At 42.4% G+C, this 24,962-nt stretch overlaps 1 protein-coding gene across 1 annotated transcript; it reads left to right on the top strand.

Annotated features, from left to right (window-relative positions):
• Positions 1-18,878: 18,878 nt before the first annotated feature.
• On the top strand, positions 18,879-24,904 carry npas4a (neuronal PAS domain protein 4a). Its single transcript, XM_056382023.1, has 8 exons — positions 18,879-19,426; positions 19,861-20,024; positions 20,119-20,221; positions 20,326-20,635; positions 20,771-20,880; positions 21,039-21,174; positions 21,283-23,066; positions 23,186-24,904. Exons 1-8 carry the CDS (start codon positions 19,252-19,254, stop codon positions 23,212-23,214), a joined length of 2,811 nt encoding a protein of 936 aa, XP_056237998.1. The 5' UTR covers positions 18,879-19,251; the 3' UTR covers positions 23,215-24,904.
• The last annotated feature ends 58 nt before the right edge of the window (positions 24,905-24,962 follow it).

Here is a 24,962-nt window from a genome sequence, read left to right as displayed (position 1 = left end):
AACTGTGTTTTATCTAGTTTCATTGTATTACCAATAGCCACAAGTAAGTAGCCACACTGGTATGAGGAGTTTTAAGGAAAGAACCTGGTTTTAATATGAAGCGTGCGTATGTAAGAGTGCAGGCAAGTCTATGGGGTCATCAGGTGGGCACCCTATCAATAATTCACTGAGCTGGGCCCACGACACAGAGGAGGGTCACCAGTGTGTTCAAATATCCCAGAACTACCTCCATCTTTACCTGCACCCACACACTCAACAAGATATATTCACTTCTGTCTAAACATCACCAGCTAACATCCTCGTGACTTCTGTCCTGTCCTAAACAAGATCCATGCTAAAATACTCTCTAGTCATACAGAAAAGACAGGAAATATCTCTCCCATCTTCACACATGATCTAAAAATGTTTGATTTCTGTGTGAGGAAGAAGGGGATTAGATCTTGTATCCACTTCCTAACATCCCTTAAATCAGGAGGAAAGGCAGCAAATGGCTGCAGTATAAACTGAACAGGAACGAAGCTCTGCAGCCTTCTGTTCTATTTTTACTGTCACAGCACTTCACTTGTGTGTTAACTGATTCTACTGACCCACACAAAAAAGAAAAAAAAAAACTAAGGAAAAAGAGAGAGAGGGAGAAAAAAGAGAGAGGGGAAAGCCCTTATTTTACAGTCCACTGCTGTCTGCTCCGCCCAGTCCTACACACAAACACACACAAACACACCACACACACCTCCCATCTGTCCTCACTGGGGGGGTGGGGGGTGATGACTCACACACACAGTGCTGTTTTATGTAACTGGAGCAGACAGCGTTCAGCCACCAGGGGGCAGCAGACCACACAGATCTCCTCTCACAGCAGCAGTCCAGGAATAGCCACAACCTGAGGAGAGAAGGTTGGTTTTATAACCTAAGCGAATAGTGAGCCTACATTTTCGCCCGTTTTCATGAACTCATGCACCTGTGGGAGGAAAAAGTGATGACAACTTTTTCTACCTCTCACAAATAATGTGCAATACAGCGACTGCGACGTACAACTACTTTGAAATATGTTGTAGAATAGATTTTTGTTGTTACATAACTTGGCATCTTGTGATGATGGAGAACAAAGATGACAGAATCTGGTGATAGTGTTAAAGAGTGCAGTATGGTAGGAGGTGTGTGTGTGTGTGTGTGTGTGTGTGTGTGTGTTGTGTGTGTGTGTGTGTGTGTGTGTGTGCGTGCGCGCATTAGGGGAGAGTAGTTTACGGGTCCCCTGGCATTTCCTGTTGGCATTCAGACAGAGAGAGAACCTGACTGAAACAGGATGACACTCATGGATGGATTACTGAACTGGCCTACCAGGATACAGGGGGCCAAGCAGTCAAGGGGTCCCCTTGCTTCACCTGCAAAATGTCACTGAAACACAAATTGACCACAAAGAGAAGCAAATTGATTTAAATAGACACAAAACAACCAAAATGAGACAAAAAAAATCACAAAAGACCACAACGTGACACAAAATTACTGAAAGAAATGTTGCAAATCTATCTATCTATCTATCTATGATAGAAGCAAAGCAACCAGAATGAGCTGCTAAACAGCTAGAAAGACACAAAACAAACACAAAATAAGTACAAAGAGATGTAAAATGACCACAAAGAGATAAAACATGACTTAAAATAGATACAAAACAACTAAGAATAGACATAAAATTAGTACAAAGAGACACAAAACGACCACAAACACATGCAAAATAACCACAAAGAGATAAAACATGACTTAAGATAGATGCAAAATGACTAAAAATACATGAAAAACAACTAAAATAGACATAAAACGACCACAAAGAGATTCAAAAAGATGCAAAATTTCTAAAAATAGACACAAAACATCCACAAAGAGACGCAAAACGACTACAATGAGATGCAAAACAACTACTGTATCAGCACAGCGGGCCCAGAGGAGAATGTGTAAACGTGTGTCTGTAGATGTGTCTGAGTCTTGTAATGTAATTGGAAGAATAAGATAAAGCATTTAAAATGTTTGCATTTGTGCTGTAGGCCTGTGTTTGTACCCAGAATCTGCATGCCTCTGCTCGTGTTTATGTGTCTCTGTGTTTGTGTGTCTTCAGGTTGGTGTGTCTGTGTTCGGAGGGTGTGGGTGTTGACATAGGGGAGCATGTGTTTGAGAGCGGCAGTGCCCACACAGACGAGTGGGAGGAGTGTTTGGGGTGGCAGAGGGGAGTGCTGGAACGCCAGGGCCTCATTTTTTGGCACCTTCGCCCAAGAATGATCTCATATCTGGGCAAGCCGTGCCCTGTAGGCCGCAGTGGGGGATGGCGTGGGACCGGAAGAGGAGAAACGAAGGCTCACGCGGGGCAGACTCCACCAACAACTCCAGTGCGACAGAACAAACATGGTGGACAGAAGAGACACCTTTCCAGGTTTGTCCGGTCCTCTTCTGTCCCTCGGTTTGACATGGTGCAATGATAGAGGAGCAGTCTGTTCCCCTTTGATCTCCTATTGCATTACAAAAGGCTCTCCATGCCTCCCCCCTCCACTACACCACAATGCAGGTATTATATTTATGAATGAAAGAGCAAGGTTGAGTGTCATTTCCCTCCACCCACGCCCCTCAGCCCCCCAGCACCCACCACCACACTGAGATTAGTTCATTAATGAAAAGAGCGGGCAGTGGGATCTGTGGGACATCAAAAACAGGCTGCACAATACAAAGAGGGCCCAGTGATCAGGGAGTGTAAATTAGTGAGGGCATTAGGCAGGAAATGGCTCTCTCCTCTGGGAATTTGCATACAGTATATATAGATATATGGAGAGAGAGAGAGATCAGAGGGGCAGGACAGTTACACAATACCACATAAACAATCACAGCAGTGTCCATTTAAAGAACAACAGTGACACATCTGAGGTTTGTTTCAGGTGTTTTTAGAGACAAATTATTACATACAATTTGTGTTTCAAAGTAACTAATCACTAATTTGGTGGTGAATCATTTTTCTTTGGATTACTAATAATCTTTTGATCATGAGGTCCTCTTGAACCCAAGTGTTTCCAGTTGTCGGGATAATTGGAAAGATAGAGGATTAGATCAGCTAATGTGAATATAGATACATACATGTGTCCAGATGTTTGTGTTTGTGAAGTGAGGTTGATGTTTATTCTATTCACTGCCCCAATAACCAATAAATAGTTTCAGATTTTATTTGTGGATGTAGTTTGTGTTGATGTTGAGCTGCACTTCGTTATGTACAGAGGTGGTTCCTACACCCTCACTGATATAAATGGGGTGGACAAAATAATAGAAACACCTGTGCATATCACACAATATGATTCAACAGCACTGCCAACAGCAAGTTGAATCTTTGAATCAGTGTAAACAAAAACTGAACAGTATAAATGTCATGGAGGTAAGGACGTATTGCAGGACTGTTGCATTCGACTGGTTTCAGCTGGTTGTATCTAATTAACTACCAAGAGCTGCTTAACCGGAGCTGAATAAAGGTTGAATATATTTGCAAACGCAATGAGTTTTGATTGGATTTTCTATTATTTAGAAATAAATCCGGTGGGATTTTCTTCTTCTTTTTAGTATGAACATTTGTCAGACCAGAAGTGACCTGCACATATCATCCAGGAGCTTACGTGTGAAATGCTCTCTAAATTGTCACCCTGTGATACAACAGCAGTCGTTTCTTGTTAGCTCTGGAAATAATTAGCTTATCAGTCTGGTCCAATTACAGGTTCAATTGCTGGGTATGTTCATCACCTCGGGTCAGTGTAATCTCCTACGAACACCCTGGGAATTTAGTGCAGGGTATCGCAGCGAGCAGGATAATGGGTCGCATGTCAGTGATTAACAACAGTGTAATTAAAAATATGACTGCACTGAGAGGATGACTGCACATACAGCATGGACTGCAGCATGACTGAAGCCCACGTTCAGATTCAGGAGCAAATACAAACACAGAGGCCCCCAAAAAACACTTGAACAACATATTTATCTATCTTTGTCATTCACATAAAAGGAAACTTAAGCTGAGATGCTGAATTACATGAGGGCTGTTGAGACTTCAGGTCCAGATGCTGAGACCCCCCCACCCCATCCTCCCCACCCCAACACCTCTCTCCTCTTTCAGGGGCCTTGGATAGATTTATATAAGGCTATAAGCTAGACCTTATCCATGCCTGCTCTACCTTCAATTTCTTTACTCATTGCGTAAATGTGGTTACCAAGAAACGACAACGTGTTGCTATGGGTGTGTGGGTGTATGGCGGCAAAAGGGACCTATGCTGAAAAGACATTCAGCCCTGAGAAAAATAACAGAAATGAAGAAAGTGAAAGGTATGTGAATGCCGGGGAGCAGGAGCTGGAGAGGAACTTTGTGAATCAGAGAACACAAACTGATTGTGAAACAGATATTTGGGCTGTGACTTTTAGTTGCTGAGGCAGATAAAGAAGAACAGCTCACTGTGGCTTAACCAGCGGTGAAATGTAACTAAGAACATTCACTCAGGTGCCGTAGTTAAGAACAGTTTAGAGGTATTCTACTCCACTATTTCCAATTCTTGCTTCTACTAAATTTATTTGACTATTTCAGTTACAATTACTTTGCAGAATCAGATTATTTAAATATATAATGGATAACTTCTGATTCAAAATGATAGATTCAACTATCCAGCAGTATATAAAGTGCTCTGCCTTTAGCAGCTGCAACATTACAGTGATGTACACGTGAATGCATCAACAATTATAATCCGGTTATAGTACTCATGATTTAGAAGCAGGATATTCTGCATAATGAGTACTTTTATTTTTGGTGCATTAAGTACATTTGACATTAATAAAGGAAAAGGTCTGAATGTTTCCACCACATGGGACCACCATTGGTGGAAGAGATTTTCATATCTTTTCCTTAAGTAAAAGTACCAATACACCAATGTAAAAATACTCTGTCACAAGTAAAATCCTGCATTTAAAATCTTAATGAAGTACAGATGTATTATCAGCAAAATGTAGGTAAAGTATCAACAGTAAAAGTACTTTTTTGGGTCACTCGCCAAGGGTCACATAATAAATCTTGTGGATCGTATGATGATAAACACGGCAGAGAAACAGAAGAAAAAACAAAGTTCTGTTATATTCATCATCATTTTTTAGATCATTTTTTTGGGATGAAATTTAGGTAATTTCCCCTTTTTGGTTAATTGAATGGTTAATTAAAATGGTTAATTAAAATAAACTTTCTTTTCATGTATTTCATGTAAAATCTTAATCTGTAAAGTAGATAATAAGTTAGATAATAAGCTGTTAAATAAATGCAGTGTAGTGGAAGTGTACCTACGTACAGTAATTGAGTAAATGTACATAGTTATATTTCATCACTGGACCCGTCATATCTGCCCAATTACTGTAAAACCTCTCAAAATAGATAAAATCTCTCCAGACAGTAAAAAACCACTAATATTGGCAACAATCGCACATCTGAATTCATTCATTCAGTACATTTGGCTTTTTATAAGTGTTTCTAATTTTGTGTTTTATTAATGACTCAATACAATAAGAATATCCAATAAAAAGCTGCTTTCCTGGAAAAAGGCTCATCTGTAACCTGTTACCTGTTTTCCAGCTTATTGACACCGTACTTGTTTGTGTGTTAATGTATTTTTGGAGCACTCCAGATAGAAATCAGGCATCAATGGGAAGAAATGAACGAGCCACAAGTAATTGACCCCATCCATTCATGAATCAGCCCAGAATGAATGAATCAGTAAATTGCTCGGGACAGTAGATGACACAGAGGGGGAGAACATAATGAAGACAACTCTGATGGTTATGTGGGTGTAGTCATGTGATTGGTATCAAAACCCCAGGTCAGGTCAGTAGAGATGTATTTTGAGCCACGGTGCACAAGGACAGTGAAGGAAAAAGAGGACAAATGGAAGAAAAGAAGAAGGTACAATTGTGGGTTATTGGCTGATATGAAGCCCATTCAGCACATCTGTTCCTCCCTCACTCTCATCAACCCACTCTCTGCTTTTGTTATGCAACACCTCGAACTATGTGTTCATCTTGAACATACTGTATGTCTGGATGATACAAACCAAAATGAACACTTAAGCTAACAGCAAATGCAAAATCATCCACATATTATGTCTTTGTCTTTGGCCCGATTTGATTTCTGTGCTTGACCTCTTGTCTGAAAATGAGAGTTAATCAAGGGGAGCGAGACACACAGAGCGAAAAACAGAGGGAGTCTCAATGAAAGATCTGCTGCTAGGAGGTCTCTCATGATGTAACACATCTACATCACGTCACCATGGCAACCCCGCATCAGCACCAACTTACTGTGGGGAGAAAGAGTCAGTGTCTGTTCTGGTATGTTACAGTACAGTACTCTGGGAGAAGAAAAACGCTTGTGTCCACCATAAAAAAGCCATAATGTTTCAAATATCTAGATAATAAGAACACAAATGCTATGTACAAATACAGAAATATAAATATTGCATGTTAAATAAATACTTTCTAGTACCAATTTCCAAATGAAACAAAGACTTGCAAGTACTTCTTGTATTCAAATGTTAGTGTGACATGTGTTTTACTTTAAAAAGTGCATCTGAAATGTACTTTGATACAGATCTTATCCTTGAGCACAGACGCACGTCCAGTCTCACACAGTACAATAAAGCCTCTCGTGGCAGGCTCCATCCTCAAAAGAAATATCCAGGCTATTTACCGAGTTATTGTCCGCATGTTCTCCTGTGAGTCTAAGTATAATCCAGAGGGACCTTGAGGAGACAGAGAACTCGAACACAACCAAAGAGCACTAGTGAAAAACTTCTGCCCTCCTGTTCTGTGCCGTGGCTGCTAAAAATAAACTACATATTGAAAAGCGGAGAGAAAAGGCACAAGGCTACTGGCTCACAAAGCCAAACCAAGAGAAGGAGGCAGGGAGTGATGGATAAAGGCAGGAGGTGAGGAGCAGGAGTGTGGGTGGAGCTGTGTGCGTGGGTGTTTGTATGGTTTATATTCACAAGTTGCGTCTGTTTGTCGATGGATCCGACAGACTTCAAGTCAGAGTGACGGGCAGTGAAGGTGTTGGAGTGTGTACTGAGGTGTTATCATTAAACATTTGAACATTTACCAGTTTTATATGTGTGTGTGTGTGTGTGTGTGTGTGTGTGTTCGTGTGTATGTGTGTATGTATGTATGTGTATATATTGTGTTTTCAGTTTTGTTTAAGAGTAATTGTCATTGCTTTTGTTTTATGAGTGTTTGTGGTGCTGCTGATATATTTAGAGACACAAAATTGCTTACCCATGGGGGTGGCGTGAGGGGGGTTGAGTCTGTCCCAGCATGCAATCAGTAAGAGGATTCACCTAGATCAGTGTTCCCAACCTGGAGGGTCAATATTGATTTTGGAGAGAGAGATGATTTTGAGTTCCATCAAGAGTTCCTAGAAAAAGACAGAAAACAGTCACAGTGGTCGGAGAAATCTATCACATAAATGCAACATCTCCTGTTTGATTCAAGCCCAGGACTTTTGTTTAATGTCACCCTCCACCCTTTTTCCATATGTCCTGTCCATATCTCTCTATCTGAAAAATGTTCTTTAAAAAAGGCAGAGAAGCTGTTAACGCCTCCTGAATGATTTAAAGAGAGATGAGGAGAAGAACAATGACATGTAACGTACTGTAGGTGCCGCCCAGATCCAGAGTGGGGACAGAGGTGGTTCATGGTCAGCATCTGAACCCCTAGTCCACCGGGGCACCCTTGAATTGTTTTTCTTTGTGTAGTGTGACTGACTCATTATGATATAAAAATACATGCAGACAATGTCAATGTCAAGTACCTTTACCTACATGGACTCCATCTCACACTGTACCTGATTATGTTTTATTAACCGTGTTATTTTTCATCATTTCATTTCATCCATTCTTCCTGGATATTGCCCTTGTCCTATTGAGAGTGGTAACCATTTGTCTTGCAGATGTAATTATGTAAAAATAAATAAAGCAACAGATACAGTTCATACATAACAACCAGTCTAGGCGAGTGCCCTATTGACCTAGTGGCTGAGATAGGAACTATATAACAGTATTGCTGATTCAAATCCAGCCGAGGGTCTTTAAATGCCATACCCCTTCCTCCACTCCTGTATGTGCATGATCACTGTAATAATAATAATAATAATAATAATTATAATTATAATGATAATGATAATGATAATGATAATGATAATGATAATGATAATGATAATGATAATGATAATAATAATAAAAATAACAATAATAATAATACTGAAGGAAAACGCCCTGGAAAAGAAATCTTCTAAAATCTTCTGCATTCACGGTCACTGAAGCAGACTGTGAGATAATATGAATTTATTTATCTATAATATCTTTATGGAGTTTCAGCTCCTACATTTGTGAAACCAGTTTCACAGACACAAACCCTAATTTTGATAATGTAGGGATTATTGAATTGGTGATTGAAATCTCATTTTCTATGTGAGTTTTTTGTTTAATAGGAACAGTACAGGTAAATTGTTATACAGGGAGAACAGATGCAACAGATGTTCAGGGTGTCTATAGCTGAAGCCCCTGTTCCTGATCAGAGTTTGAAATTCAGGATAAAAACTAAAGAGCAGATAAAACAGAGTGTGTATGTGTTTATATATGTATGTATTATATAGGACTGTTTCATACATGGGATAAGTTTCAGCTTTAAGAACATAATTATTCAGATCTTACACACAAATGTACATCATCCAGTTCCCCAGTCAGTTCACCATGTTCCCGGTCGTCCCTCTCTTCCTCTCTGTGTACCTAAATTTCTATCTTTTTTCCTCAACTCCTCTCTTTACTCCACATCCTCCCTCTCTCTCTCTCACTCCCGCTTCGATGCAGGAGTGGGAGGTGTTGCTAGGCGACAGATTAGCTCCTTCCTTTCAAGAAGCAGAGCGCAACCTTGACTCTCTGGGTGTAAAAATAAACTGAAAAAAAAGAAAAGACAGGCTTAGGACAAGTATCTTTCACCTCTGGCATGAGAACCACAGTTTGTTTACCCTGAAATGATTTCCTACATAACCCAAGCCCTCCTCAGCCTCCTTTATCCCCCTCCATCATCCCCTGAACTCTTCACCCTGAAGTGGTCCACAAATAACCGTATTATTTATGGCCACATTTACATTAGAAATAAACACAATGTATCTCTCTTCATCAGTTAAACCCTTGACATTTTAACGGTAATAAACTTCAATAACTCACACTACAGTATGATGGAGCTGTTGCAGAGACTGATGATCTATTCTCTCTGTTCCCTGTGATGTGATGACTAAGGTTGTGGAGGAACATGCTGCTCGTTCCTCATCCGCAGTTTCAGTCGCTGCCAACGGCCGAAGCTGTGAAAGTCACACCTGTTAGCGACTGTAAATCTGAGTGAGTGAGTGAGTGAGTGTGTGTGTGTGTGTGTGTGTGTGTGTGTGTGTAGGATAGTGACAGAGAGTAAGTGTTGGTAAATGAGTGAGTGAGTGAAATTTGACTGAATGAGCAAATTTGAGACAGTAAGCAAGGTAATATGTGGGTGAGTGACAGACCGAATGCGAGTTAGAGTAAATGAGTGAGCATATTACTAGTTTTTAAATTAGTACTTTTTCTCAAACTGCTTAGGCACATTTTCTGAAACTCTGCTACAATACTCAAAACTCTAGGAGCAATCACCTCGTCACGTCAGATTGAGCAGCACAACACTGTGTTTGTCCTACAAAAGACTATCACTGACTCAGTCCTGAGAACTTCACCAGTGAGATCATCACTGTCACTAAAATTGATTAAAAAAATTAACAGTTTGGGTTTTTTTGGGCACTTTGGGAGAGAGGGAACAAGTGGTGAAAATAACTTTGACACATCATCGCCTATTAAGTTTCTTATTTAAACATTCAGCAGTTATGAGGCAACAATATCATTCATCTGGAGTCGTGTTTCTGTCCACCTCACAACTTTAATTCCAAAATTCAATCTTTTTGTTCGCTCTGTGTTTGGTCTCTACAGAAAAACTATTTGAATATAAGAAACTATTTAGAGCTGAAAAACTAAATTAAAATCTGCTCCAAAATCTTTTTGGCTATCCAAACACTTCTATCTGGTCACAGTATTTCATCTGATATTTGGCTTTTTAACACACAAAAAATCTTCATCTTTGCCATGATGTTCTCACAGAAGCATGTTGCCTCTGTCCTCCTTTTGTCTCCTCATCTGTGTCCAGCTCTCCCTCATACCACGACTCTTACTTCTATTTCTACATCTTCTCCTCTGTAAATTGTCCCTCTTTGATCCCTGCCTGCTCCATGTCCAGTAACTGTGGTACCTATGTAATACACTGTTTCGCCCTTTTGCGATGTAAATGTGTTTCGAGATGATGATAGCTGAGGAGCTGCACCTGTAAACCTGTTAAAAACAGTTGGTAGAGACCAAAACAGAGCGAAAGGAGAGTGAATACTAGACTGGCTTTCACATGACCAGAAACTCAACTTCAAATTAACGATAATGTTGCTCTTTATCTGCAGGGTGAGTAAATTAGCAGCTCTTTGCTGACATGTTCGCAGTTTGTTTCCATCAATCAATCAATCAATCATTCATTCAATTAAAGCAGGTATAAGTCTCGACTCCACCACTATGCCAAATCTAAGACCAGAACCTGACCCAGGAATACATTTATGCCCTTTTTCCTCCATTACTCAGCGTTAGTTTTCCATGCTATTGCAACATGTTACCCTCACTCTGTCTCTTGGCCTCCTCTCATGGGTTTTATGTATCTACTTGCAACATAACACAAATAGACAGAGATAATTGTCACAGTAAGAGAGAAAGAATACAAAATTTTCTTAATAAATTACACTTGAAAATAACCAAACCACACACAGATCATACCGTTCAAAATGTACCAGACGTGCCGCTGTGAAAGAGTGACTGAGTAAACAAATTAATGAGTGAGCAAGTGAATGAAGGAGCTGCTGCATGGAAACCAATGGATCCATGAGTGGGAAAAATGAGTGAGTGAATAAGTGAGAGCCTGAGTTAATATGCCTGGATGAGCGATTGTGCTTAAGAGGGTTATAAGACTAATTGAGCCTCCACATGAATATTGACACAAACAGGAGATTCTGGCACAAAGAAGGCCCGCTAATTGGATTCATTTGAGTCCATTTGCTGTCAGGGAGACGAGGCACTCATCCCTCCGACCCCTCGCTCTTCATCCATCCGCCTCTCCACAGCCATGTTCTTCTCCGCCACCCACCTATGATACCAACACAGCCTCGTCTCATAATGGCAGGGATTATAATGACAACCGCAACAATGGCAGCGCTTGAGACAACAGAGTGTGTGGGACACCGGGACAGCTTAAGTACCTACGAGACTGCTGGGTGGAAAAAAAACAAACAACTTTGAGTGTTTTTGTTCTGGGAGCTCCTGCATAAAGATGTGTGCTATTTTTGCCCAGAGAAAGTCTGGAGTGCTTTTTTTTTTTTTTTTTAAGGCAATCTCTGAAAACACTACATCTTGAAGAAAGTGATGTGTGCTTAGTCACAAATCCAGTGAAAATGAGATTCACATGCGGAGCAGTAGACTCGGAGTTGTGGTCTTTTCAAACAACAGGGAATCAGCGGCTCCTTTACTTGGCTAATCAATGATTTGCTTGAATAGACTCATATTAGGGAGAGGAGAACAGAGGATTATTGTTATTTTATTCTGTTATACTGTGCATACACTGGGTTTCGTAACATATGACATATTTAATTTATATTTATGTATTTGTGAAACCTGGGGAACTTGCAATCATATTACATAATTGTTTTAAGGAGATTAGTGCCTGAGTGTATCATGGTTTCCTGCACTTAAATCACAACAAAAGTGAAGTTCTGGTCTTTGCCTCAGATCAGATCTTAAATTACATGACAGCTCTTCAGGTTCCCTGGCTTCTAACTCAACAGTGGTTTCCAGAAACCGAGGGTTCGGTTTTGATTCCCAGTTGGACTTTGTGAAACACCTTTAATCAGTTATTCAGCCCTGTTAGTTTTAATCAAACAAGACTCAGCTGTGTCCACAACCATGCTGTATCTGTTCCACACTTCATGGCAATCCAGCAAATAGTATTTGAGACATTTCACTCAGAACCATAAGTGTAAACCGGCTATTGACAATAAAGGAAAAGTCAGACCAAAGTCATTATGTTTCATCCTCTGAGAACCATGACTGTGTCCACTAGGGCGGAACAATATGCAGAAATAAAATAATTCGGCATCATCATAATTTTTCCATTTTATTTTCATTGAAAAAATTTTTAAAAATGATGATGATGTAATTTTTGTCCCCTTACATCTGGAGAATATGATTTGTAGCATCTCTACAGAACCACAATGCTTCAATTATTGTTGTTGTGACACATTTGACCTTTATCAAACAAATTGCAGAGATTTGCACTTGACCATAGTGATATTTCAAAAATATTTCCTTCTGATTCCATTAATTTGGCTCCACCATAATGAGTTGCTGATCTCATACAGGTGCAATAGGCCTCTCAGGAATCTCAGGTGAAAAATCATCTCAAATCATATTTATACTCAGAAGCATTTTACTAAAGATTACTTGCCCTGATTTTTTCTCATTCTTTCACAGCTTTTGCTTGTTTTGCTGTTTAGCGTCTTTTTTGCAATTGCAAATCACTTTGTGTTGTACTTTTGAAAAGTGTTGTATAATTTTTTCTTACTTATTGAATAGCCTGTAACTCATAGGTCATGACTGGAGAATATCAGGTATCTTCAATTCAAATACTGCATGACCGAAAAAAAATAAAAATAATTTACATACATAATTTTAACCGCAGTGGTGACACCTCATGTTAAAACCTGCAGAACCAAACGAACCAAAATTCAATATCAGAGCTAAAAGCTAAAAAGATGCACAGATGAAGATGATGACAATAACAACACTGCCAGACTGGAACTGTTTCCTCCCTGGCACCATACATCTTTGTGTCCAAGCTCCAAAATTAATTATCTCAAGGAGATGTTCTGTTGGGCTTTGGTAATCGTGTGCAGAGATTTCCTACATAAAACAAACAATTATTGGCAGCTTTGATGCCCATAAAGAAAAAATGTCTTTTCCAAGATGATATTTTAAAAGCTAAAACATCATTGGAGAGCCACACAGAGTACGAGTACAACAACATCCAGCACATATACCAGAGAGTCTGAAAGTCGACATAAATTAGGAAAAAAGGTTTTAGTGGATGGTCATCAGTAATTTAAATGTGGTTTAGTAAATGAAACAAATCATGTATAAACACTGGCATGATCCTTAAAGTACAGTATAACGGGTTAAAGGTTGGAATGTAAGTGATTCACAATCAAATCAATTTGTGGTTGAGGGTGACAGTCTAGAGGGACTTTTCTGTAGTTAGAGATTGTCATTAATTACTCTAATGATGGCCAATATGAGACTAGGTCACAGATTTGCTTTTAGGCTAGTTAATGATGCAGCAGATTTAAATGTGTTATGTGTTCTTCTTTTCTTTTTTTTTTTTTTTACAAGAAACAAGAATGCTGCGGTAGTCATGTTGAAGAATCTGAACAGTTTACCATGGCTAATGACACCAAGATGCAGACGACCACATCGTCACTCAAAATGCAACTTGCGGAGGACATTTCATTACTTTGTGGCAGCTGATGAAACTGAAACATGACGACAAGCACTTTGGGTACACACAGCCAAACTACCAGTGAAGCCAGGAAGATTTTTAAAGGAAATCAGGATGAAGGAAATGCCATAATGCAGGATGAAGCTGTTCCTGAGGAAAATGTCAAGAACCTGAGAGTTTGGTGCTTCACTGATAGCGGCTCTGAGAGACAGAGGTAGTGTGAGCTGATATAATAAACAACCTTTTTACAGCAGCAAGGGGAACACTTTAGATGATGGCCTGCAACATACGGCATAATTCTTCCCAATTTACAGTGTCAGTGTTTGTACTAGCAGTGGACCAGTGGAGCACGATGTCAAGTTAGGGGATAGGAGGCTCACAAAACAATTTATACAATAAATCTTTCGTAACTAAGGTGCACCTGTTCTATTATTACAGGTGCATGAGCATGACCATCCTTGACAGTCACACACAGATTATTACAGAGTGTCCACCATTGACGATGGTGGTGAAATGAATAGTAGTGTGACTGTTAAGGGACACTATTGAGATATTTCCTACAGCTGCCGCCTGTAGTTCTGGCATTTGGTCCCAAAACTTGCATCAGTTTTGAATGCAAGTTGAAGTTGTTTGAAGTTCCACAGTCAACGTAAACCTGTACCACCTCAGAAGTCTGCTGTAAGTACAGTGATGTAAGCAGGCAGTGACATGTAGGCTACAGGCCTGCAGTATGTTCCTGGTTATACTCTTTTCCCTGGACCTCTGTGTCTTCCAATGTCAATACACAAATGTGCCATTATCTAAAAAGTATCCTAAAGCTATAAAAAGGAACTAATCAATAATGAGTGTTTTCCCTCACTTGTAAGTTGCTTTGGATAAAAGTGTCTGCCAAATGAGTAAACGTTGAGGGCTGCAATATAAAGCATTACTGTGGCAAATATAAAATTGAATCCAGCATCATCACTGCCCTGTGCGTGCATGAATGCAACAACAAACCAATAAGACATGAAATCAGTGTAACATGAAGGGAAACCAAAGGAATGTGTTCAGGCACCTGTTTGGAGACCACAGTTCCCCGAAAGGAAGAACACCGGCGCAACTAGACACTGCTAATCTACAGTTATGATGACGTACGCCATGTGAACCATTTCTATCAGACCAAACTGAACACATCATATTTCAGACATGAGCCAACACAACACAAAGCCGCTATCTTCCAGATTTGTGCAAATGTAGCAGTTTACTTAGACCAAGCTGTCAAAGTTGGGGCATTTGGAGATGAAGATTGCAATTAAAAACTATTTTCATTATTGTTTAATCTGCCAATTATTTTCTTGATAAATCAATACATCATTTAGTCTGTAAAATGTCAGAAAAATGTACAAATTTCTGTCGTGGTTTCCATGAGCCCAGGGTGACATCTTCATATTGCTAAATTTGTCTGACTAATGGCTTGAAGACGCAAAGATATTCAGTTTGCAATCATGGAAGACAAAGAAAAGCACCAAATCATCACAACTGAAGGCCAGGAACCAGAGAGTGTTTGGCATTTTTGCAAGAGAGAGGAATTGAAATGAATTTTTTTTATGCCAACTGACAAATTGATTAATCAATAGTTTCAGCTCTAATGTAGATTTTAAGGTGATTTATGGGGAAAAAAAAACAAACATTTTCCTTGCCCTCTATGAATAATCATAATCAGTAAATATTGTGGAGCTGGGATTATATGGCTTTGTTTAACTTTAATGTCAAAACTTGAGTTAACCAAATAAACCTGTTGTATGGATGTAATTAGTCTAAAAAGAACGATTTTGAGTGTGTAGTTTCTGACTCAACTCAACAGATACTCATCATGGCTAAATCTGTCCTGACCACAGGCAGAAATTATAACTCTAAACTCACAATATCTCACAATTGCTACACACGTTGCAGTTTTCCTTTCTGCCCCTCGGACTTCTTAGTTAAACCCACCTGTGGCACCTTGATGTTGCCCCTCAGCTCTCTTAGACAGGAGCTGGATGATCTTTGACACCGCACTGATGCAACAAGGTTCACGTCAAACCGAACAAAAGGTTATTTGATGCACCTGAAACAAAGAGCATGACTCAACTTTAGTCCTTTCAGAGCCGCTTTGAAAAAATAAAAAGAGATTTGCGCGACCTCTGAACAATAACGTCTTCTCTGAGTGGACTGCACTAATGAATGAGTGTGACGCTGCATCCAGAATAGCCAAAAGGAAAACTGATGTCACAGACTGATGTGTGATGTATTTCTCTCCGCTCTAGGGGCGCTGCCCGTCCCAGTGATGTGCAGCAGAGATGACAAAATTATATCTCTCATTTCTACGGCTTCAATGACCTCTGGTAAAGTAAATTAGTACTGTAGACATTTAATATGAGGATTATAGGTTGTTTTTAGTGGAAAAAGAGTCAATTTAACAATGGGTTTAGGTGCAAATACACAATTTTTCTTTGATGATCTGGTAACAATCTGCTACCTTTGGGTCATTACCAAACAGGAACCAGTGATGGAAGGAGAAAGCGGGGAGATGGCTGAGTCATCGGATAAGAAACCAAAAAGAAATGAGACAAAAACAGACCTCAAAGGAGGAGAAACAGAGGCAGACCCGCAAGCGCCTGGGCAAGAAATAAAGAACAAAACCCAGACAGACAGAGGGACTGAAACAAGTAAAGCCGAAGGTCCCCAACAAGAAGCAGGATGATTCATCATTGAGATTATACTCTGCATACTGAAAAGTGTCAAAGTAGGTAAATAGTGGATCGCAGTTGCCTAATCAATATTTATCTAACAAATGGGCCCTGTCCTATTGACTGGTCATTCGTCCTCATTCATCTAGATGAAGTAGATAATAGATCAGATTTTTTATCGCTTCAGAAATATTTTGTCAACTTCAAAAACTGAGACAAGTGCCCACAAACATGCCCCATAATGAACGGGGACACTGCGTTCACGTCCTTCCTGACCCCAAACCTAAACCCTGAACTTTAAACATTACATCAAGTCTTGACTCTGAAATTTAATGACTTATGTTGTAGGATTTTGTCAATGAAAATGGAGGCGAGCCACCAAAGTATGACAGGTCCCCACAACACGAGTTTTTTTTTTATTGAACCTGTTTCAGAGAGGTGCTGATTCAACTGTATTGCATTATACAGAGGGGTGTTTTCGTTATTTACCCTAAACTCATTGATATAGCTTAAATAGGGTGGACAAACACAACACAACACAATAATTCAGCACAAACTGCAGCCTCTAAAATGACCATTAAGCACACCTCTACAACAGTTTCAACAAAAACTGGACTGTCACCTTCATGAGGGAGGATTTATTAGAGGACTGTTGTATTAGACTGTATTAGTACGCTGCCAACTGACTGGATATTACCGACCATTATTTACCAAGTGTGCCTTTAAAATCAAGTCCTAGTACTGAAATACAGAAAATGTGCCAGAACATTCTCTCCATTCAGCTTTCAACGCACCATATTTACCACCATGCCGAGACCCTCCCGTCTCTTCACACAAAGAATAGAAATAATTAAAGGGATAAAGACGGTGTGACAAATGTGATCGTAATTCATCTAAATGAAACATGTGTAGGGTTATGTGTATGTGTGTGTGTATGCGTGTGTGTGTGTGTGTGTACAGCGGCACACATTCAGGTGCGTCTGTATGCTCGGCTCCACATGTGAAGCACATACTACAGATCTATTTCGGGGGCTGAAAGTGAAATCTCCTCCCTATAAATAGGACGATCGGAGCTGGATGCGGGCGCGCGGCTCTCAGTCCTTGTGCAGGTCACCGGTGAGATCTATTTTTAGAAAAAGCACGGCTTGCCTCACGTGAGACTGGTGACAGGTTTTTGTAGGTATGCCGGCTGATGTTTTGCGCGCGAGTCAAAAATCATTAATGAACGTCATTCACTAAAACGACTTTTCATTAAGCTTTTGAAGACAGTCACTTGTGAGTTTTACGACAGAGAGAAAGACTCCGACTCCCACGTTGTCTGTTAAACAGTTAAATGACAATTTATAGGGATAAAATAATTGTGAAGGTAGTTGCTAGTGTCTTGCTGGTGTTTGTGCTGCTTCTTTCAGTATGAGCAGCTGCTCATGCTCTGATGTTTCCTATGATTGTTAGTCCATGTTTTTTATTTATAGAATGTCCTACTATCTAAATCAACATTTCCGAACAAATCCCCTCAGAATCTGTATTAATATCAGTTTGTCCGTTAATTGTTATCTCAGAGTCAGAATAGAAGAACTATTGTTTTGTGCACATAGAATAAAAACATATACTGCTGCTACACAGCGTTTCAATGCCAAGCCTTCCCTCTTAACAAGAAAATATGAAATTGCTGTGAAGCCACGGGACATGCGCAGCATTCATGTCTAATAAACTAAAGAAATTGGAGGCTAAAGGCGGTTTATGTGAAGGTTTATGCATTCACGGCTGCCCAGGAATGATTTCCATTCATAAAGGACAACGGAGAGACGGAGCGATGTGAAAAAGCCTCAGCATCCATGTCCGCCTCTTGTAACGGCAGCTTAACGGTGCCTGTCCAGCTCTGCGGTGTAGCCTTTATCTGAGCAGCCGACATGTTTCAAATGTTGGCAGCAGGCTAAATGTGGTCAAAATTAAGCGGTGAATCGCGCCGAACGAGCACCTGCAGTGTTTCACGACAGGTCCGGGCAAACGGGCGGTGTTGCGGAGTCCGCCTCTGGTGCCAGACATATAAACACACAGACCTCTTTCGTATGCAACCCAGTCTTCCCACTTTCCCCCCTCCCTCTGCCCCCCACTCCCCCTCCAATACACCGGAGTCCGGTGACTCCGTTTACGTTTTACGCTTGCTCCGCCCCTTATTCGGTTTTGTCCAAATCGGGCTTTTTGCGTCGCCGGAGCTCCCGATTTCAGTCCGACGTCATCACCGAGTAGAGGGAAGTGCTGACGTCGAGGCAGAGTCACCGAAAGGAGAGGGCACGGGAGAGGGAGGGGGGAGAGTTCCACCATTGCTAACACTGATATGAGACATATCTATCCCCCTCGGCCCCCCCTTTCTTCTCAACCCCCCTCCCTCCGTTTTACGTCGGTGTTGGTGCGTTGGGAGCCCCCCTACTCCGGCGGAGTCCCAGGCTATATAAGTGACCGGCGAGCAGAGTCCCTCAACCAGATTTAGGGGTCCGGACTTCTGTGCGAGAGACGGCTACTACAGCCGCTGATTAACCTGCACTCCGAAAGGGGGATAGACATCCAGCAGCCGACCAGCATCCGAGCTGGACGCTGTGGCGGAGCTAAAGCAGACGGAGACAGGACAAGAGAAGGTTTTGAAACCTTTCTCTGGAAAAAAAAAAAATCGCTGAGATGAAAGTCCAATAACACACCTCAGAGGTTCTCCACTCTTACAACCTGTCTCTTAACACATCACGGAGACAGGGCACTTCAGCCGAGGCACGACGTGAAACAACACTCCGAGCACAACTCTCCAACTCGCATCTGGAGGAATTTCGATAGTTCACCGCAACAACCGGCCACAATGTACCGCTCAACCAAAGGAGCTTCCAAGGCTCGACGGGACCAGATCAACGCCGAGATCCGGAACCTGAAGGACTTGTTGCCCATATCCGATGCAGATAAAGCGCGACTCTCATACCTGCACATCATGTCACTTGCCTGCATGTACACCAGGAAATCCGTCTTCTTCACTCAAGGTAAGAATGAATTTACTCTGAGTAAAAACGACCTGTTGATGAATCTCGTGTAGCACTGCTGCATTGACAGACGGCAATCTCTCAGGAGTGGAATCAACAAGTGTTTTAGTGACACCAGAGGCAGGTGCCTTGATATAAATCTGATTTTCGGATTATCTGTAGAGCTGTGGGTCATTAATTGATCTTTAATAATCGATATAGGCAAGAAGCTGATAAAAGCGTTTAAATGTGAATCTGTAGCTGTCCGTGGTACTGAAATGCTTTAGCACCATAAGAACAGCCGCACCGCTGTCCATGGTGCTGAAATACACTGCGGTCACTGTTTTTCCTATTGCGGAGATCACATATGCTGTGTTCGTTCTTATTAGCTTCAGATTCATGAACAAATCTGACACCTCTCTGTTCTGTCCCTTTCCACCCTTTTTCCTCTCTAGAAGCAGGAACTGCCGCTAGTCTTGAAGAGAGCGCGCGGTTTCTGTCTTTCCACGAACTGTCGGAGTTGATGCAGGCGCTGCCAGGCTTTCTGATGCTGCTGACCGGGGAGGGGAAGCTCCTGTACCTGTCAGACAGCGTCTCTGAGCACCTCGGACACTCCATGGTGAGTCCACACAGATTAATTCGCTGCTTAGTGAAGGGATGATCGAGCTCTACCTTGGGCTTCATAAATAACGTTTCTGTTTGTATTTTTTCAGGTGGATCTTGTGGCACAGGGGGACAGTGTGTACGACATCATCGACGCCTCAGACCACTTCATCATGAGGACCAACCTGTCAACCTCTACATCACTTGAGATGGGTAAGACAAAATGTACACATTAAAGTACAATTTTTTTGGTTCTCCACCTAATGACCAACAAATACGATTTTTTAAATGAACCTCCTCTCATCTTTTCTCTATAGATCGTCTCTTCCGCTGTCGCTTCAACACCTCCAAGTCCGTGCGGAGGCAGAGTGCCGGGAACAAGCTGGTTCTGATCCGGGCTCGCTGCCTCTCTCCCCCCTCAACCTCTCCTGCCGCTGGGTCCTACTGGACCTCCAACCCTGTCTGGGTGTGTTTCTGCTCCCCCCTGGAGCCCCACCCGAGCCGCTCCGGCCCCGGGGCAGAGAGGGAGTTGACTTCCGCCTCTCCCCTTGCTGAGAGCAACTTGTTCCTGGCCTGCTTCTACTCCCAGCATGGCCGGGACATGAGGCTACAGGCAGCACAGGACAGGTGAGTTCACACAAATAACATCCCATCTCTCCACCTGTTGCTTTAATATGAAGTGGTATATTAATCTGTTTATGAGATAACTAAGGCGGTAAAACATTATCCTTCTAACACATCACCACCCACTCTCCCCTGCAGTGTGAGCGCCTATCTTGGCTTTGATGTGACAGCTTTACGCTCTCGCTCTTGGTACAGCCTCCTCCACCCACAGGATCTGTCACATGCCTCCGCTCAGCACCGCAGCCTATGTAAGTGTACTCTTCACACATACCTAACAGTTACAACCATCCATACCCACACAGTTACAAACACTGTGCCTACTGGCACATCCACACATTGAAATACACTATGATGATTAATAGGATTACAAACGATGCCAACTTGTGTTGTGACTGTTGTTCAACAGTGAGAGAAGGAGGAGAGGGCAGAGCTGAAATGGTGGTGCGTGTGCAAGCTCAGGATCAGTCGTGGGTTTGGCTTTACATGGTGCTTCAGCTGCAGCCTGGAGAAATCCCCATCAGCAGCAACAACTACATCATCAGGTATTTACTGACGTTTTAAATCACACACCACTCATCAATATGGAGGCAGGAGACAGATGAATACAGCCAAACACACCTTACTAACTCCATGTGTCTTCTCTTTCTCAGTGAGTCTGAGGCCTGGTCTGTGCGTCAGCAGCTCAGCTCAGAGCAGACCCAGCTGACCCTGATCCTGACTGCTGGTACCTCTCAGCAAGAGAGTCTGAGCCTCCAGTCCCCAGAAACCCTGTCCAGCCCGGACCAGGTCTTCACCCCAGGCAGCAGCGGCCTGTCTGCCCAGTCCTTTGACTTCAGCACTGCTGGCTGCAGCGTGGGCTCCTCTGATGAACCAGGGAGCTCTGCTGCTGAGGCCATGCAGCTGGAGGGCGACCCTCGTTCCAGTATCTCCTCTCTGGAGGAAGAAAGCTTCTTTCAGCAGCAACCTACTGAGAGCCCCTCAGCTGCCTCCTCCCCCACCCCAGTCACTGTTGAAACAGTAGCAGACTTAGACTTTTTAACCCAGAACATTCTCCTGCCACCTTCCTTCCAGCTCGACCCTCCACTGCCAGCTCTCCCCCTGCCTCTCCCACCTGTCCCCACCTCACAAGCTCAGCAGACCAAAGAGTTTGTGTGCACGCCACCCTACACTCCCCAGGTTAGTGGGGCTAGCTTCCCATTCGGTGAACCCCTCTTCAGCTTTGACCCCACTGGCACTACCACACCTCCGCCCTCTGCTACAACAGCCACCGCCACCACCTCTGTGGCCCCCTCAGTGCCCGCCTCTGCCCCACCAACTACCACCTCCAGCCCTACTCCCCCCACCACCCTCTCTACCAAACTTCCCCTCGCTCTACCTACCCCATCCACTGATCTCCTCTTCCCTGTCGAGCCCTGCAGCGGCTCCCTTTATGAGAAACTGCCCCCCACACCTGACAGCCCCGGAGACGGCGACTGCACAGTAATGACCCTGCCCGAGGTACGGGGTCCACTGTATGTAGATGTACCACTGGGGCCCCTCCAGTGTCCACCTGAGGGCCTCCTCACCCCTGAGGCATCACCTGGTAAACAGCCCTGCCTCTCCTTCTTCTCCCTGGAGAGAGAGAGGGAGAAGGAGAGGGCAGAAATCTCTCTCTTAGCTCAGCATATCAGCTCACTGGCAGAGGGATTCTACCTGGATCCACTCTTGTCCAAACTCTCTCCTCCCTCCATGTCACCCTCATCCTCCCCTCCCTCCCCCTTCCTGTCTCCCACTGTAGAAACTGCTGATGTTGATTCAGTCCATATGCTTAGGGAGTTTTATCCCATCAAAGCATGGAGAGGTCTGGACATTCCCATCTTCCTAGACGATGATGACTCTCTGTTTGAAGAGAGCATCCTAGAAACCCTCCTCCAAGACGACTTCGCTCCTCCCCAGTCCCCTGGCATCTCCTCCCCGTCTCCCTGCACCTCCCCTATGCCCAATCCCTCCAGCCCAACCTCTCCTCAAACCCCAGTGTGCTGGCGCCAACCCTCCCAGTTTGAGGGAGTGGGCCACTTCTGTAGCGTCCAATCGGCGCAATGTAACTCCATGGCTGGGTGCGGGGCGACTGTGGCTGCTGAGGCTGGGGTGATGGCGGAAGGGGAGGGGCTAGCGGAGGAAGCAATGGAGATCGAGGTGGTGTCATCTCCAGTGTCCTCTTGCTCCTCCATCCCAGCTTCCCCTCCCCTCATCCTCACTGCCTCCCCCAGCCCTGCCACCTCCATGCCCATTGGCTCGCCCACGCCCGCCGTGTCTTGCACTCAGTCCCTCCTGGAGGAACTGGCCGTCCTGGAACCCATGTTTGGGGCAGGTGCCTCGATCGCCCCTGGCTTAGGGCAACAACCTGAGTTGTATCAACTCCAATGTCATCCATCGCCACAGTGCTTCCACAAAGGTAAGAATCTGTCTTGTTTTTCTCATTTTAGCTCAGTCTTGTTAAATGGGATGAAAAACCATTCTCTGAAAATGCACCACTAACTTCTTCTTTCTCTCTTTTCCTTTTTTGTCTTTCAGATGGGAGTGGAAGTGTTCCTCCGTTCTAAAATAAGTCTGTGACTTACTTCATTAAGTATGGCATATTGTCATATTTTGTGGAGCCCCTTTTACTGAAAAGTAAAAAATAATTAAGTGTATAAATATACATAATGTATATACAACTTAAGGACTTTAACTCCTACATGTCTCCTCAGAACAAAGATTGGCTTTATATTTTTGTTCACTCATTAATCTGTATACTACTACAAACCTGGTGCAACATTTACATGATGGTGCAACCACATGGACTCATAACTGACTGGGTTTTGAGTCCATGTGGTATCTTTCAGCTTCTCTGTAACATGAGCTTCAGATATGATCAGACAGAGAAACATCTCTGAACTTGTAAGCGTTGTTTAACTTCCAGACGCGCACTTGTATTCACTCGTAGTGAAAACTCTGTTGTGAACAAAAAATAATACATTTCTTGCTATTTTAATAGGGAGATGAATTATAGCACTTTTTGCTTGACATGCAGCAACGCAAACCCAAACCTCAAATGTACTGGAAGTCAAATGTTTACAAATTGTTTACATACTTAAAATGACCAACCACTATCACTAGATCAAAAGAGGAAAGATTTCTTGCTGTGAAATCTTCTGTTCAGTCTTCAGAGCTGGTGCAGCTCTGGTTTGATAGCACTCAGTCCTCAAAGCCTTAAAGGCTACATCAAAACTCACAATAGTATTCAACTTAAAACTTGAGATACTTTGAGCTTTGAGTTTGCGGCTTCAGACCTTTAACATTTCATATTTATCTCTCCATCTAAAATCTTGTGTATCAATGTGATGTGCAAACAAAAAAAGAGAACATGTGAAGAGATCCTGGCATGTGAAGATCTCAAGAATGTTGAAGGTGTCCATTGCTTAATGAGATGTAACACCAAACAAGAGATCGTCTGGAAGTTTGCCGGAGCTCTGATCATGCCACAAATCCACTGCTACGTTGTACTGTACATTAGACTCTGAATGTGGGCTCTTCAGGTCCCTCTTGGCCTGAGGGCAGTCGGCTGGATATTCTTGCAGCATCAATATTTGCAATGCTGGCAGCTTATAGCGGCTCCTGTGTGCCTGAAACGGCCCTGACCTGCTGAACTCTTTATCATGTCCATTCAACATGGACAGTTACATCGTTGCTCCACTGGAGCGCGGTGTAGTGAGGCACAATTGACTATGTGAATGAGTGATTCTTCTTTTTTGAGAGGGGTTAGAATACAAAAGTTTTGTTTTAAAAAATGAAAATAGGGATGGGGTGCTATTTCTATTCAGTTACCAAGCGACACGGGTTGAGAATGGTACTATTCCCATGGTGTCGACATGCTCACGTAGAGTTGTCTACGGTCAAGTAAAGGATTGATTCCTACGTTCTAGCTATTAAAGGCTAAGTTAATATACATGTGTAAAATTATATTATTGTATGTGTGATATTTGAAAAAGATGTTAAAGCATATGCATTATGTCTGTGGATATAGGCATATGTTCTTTTCAGAAAGGTTGTACACATTTGTACATTTGTATGAAACAGTTATTGGTCTGTATATATGAGAAAGAGATTTTTATTGCCTAAGATGGAATATATTCTAAACATCTTACTTACTGCAGAATGGACATTGTGGACCAGTGTTCTTATGTGATGCTTATAAGTGTATTTGGTTGCCATACAAATGCATTTATATTAAAGTGCACTTAATGCAGCTGATGCATTTGTGTCGTCACAGTCAAACCCCCCGTTCCTCCCTCAGCCTCATCATCATCAC

Source organism: Seriola aureovittata, chromosome 8, assembly GCF_021018895.1.
Source record: "Seriola aureovittata isolate HTS-2021-v1 ecotype China chromosome 8, ASM2101889v1, whole genome shotgun sequence".
NCBI lineage: Eukaryota > Metazoa > Chordata > Actinopteri > Carangiformes > Carangidae > Seriola > Seriola aureovittata.
This window is presented reverse-complemented; position numbering and strand designations above follow the sequence as displayed.

What these genes read in the sequence shown, in the direction of transcription:
- npas4a (XM_056382023.1), top strand. Translation starts at nt 19,252, where the DNA reads ATGTACCGCTCAACCAAAGGAGCTTCCAAGGCTCGACGGGACCAGATC. An exon ending in AGCACCTCGGACACTCCATG is followed by an intron (nt 20,025 to 20,118) that starts GTGAGTCCACAC and finishes GTATTTTTTCAG; the next exon opens with GTGGATCTTGTGGCACAGGG. An exon ending in CTACAGGCAGCACAGGACAG is followed by an intron (nt 20,636 to 20,770) that starts GTGAGTTCACAC and finishes TCTCCCCTGCAG; the next exon opens with TGTGAGCGCCTATCTTGGCT.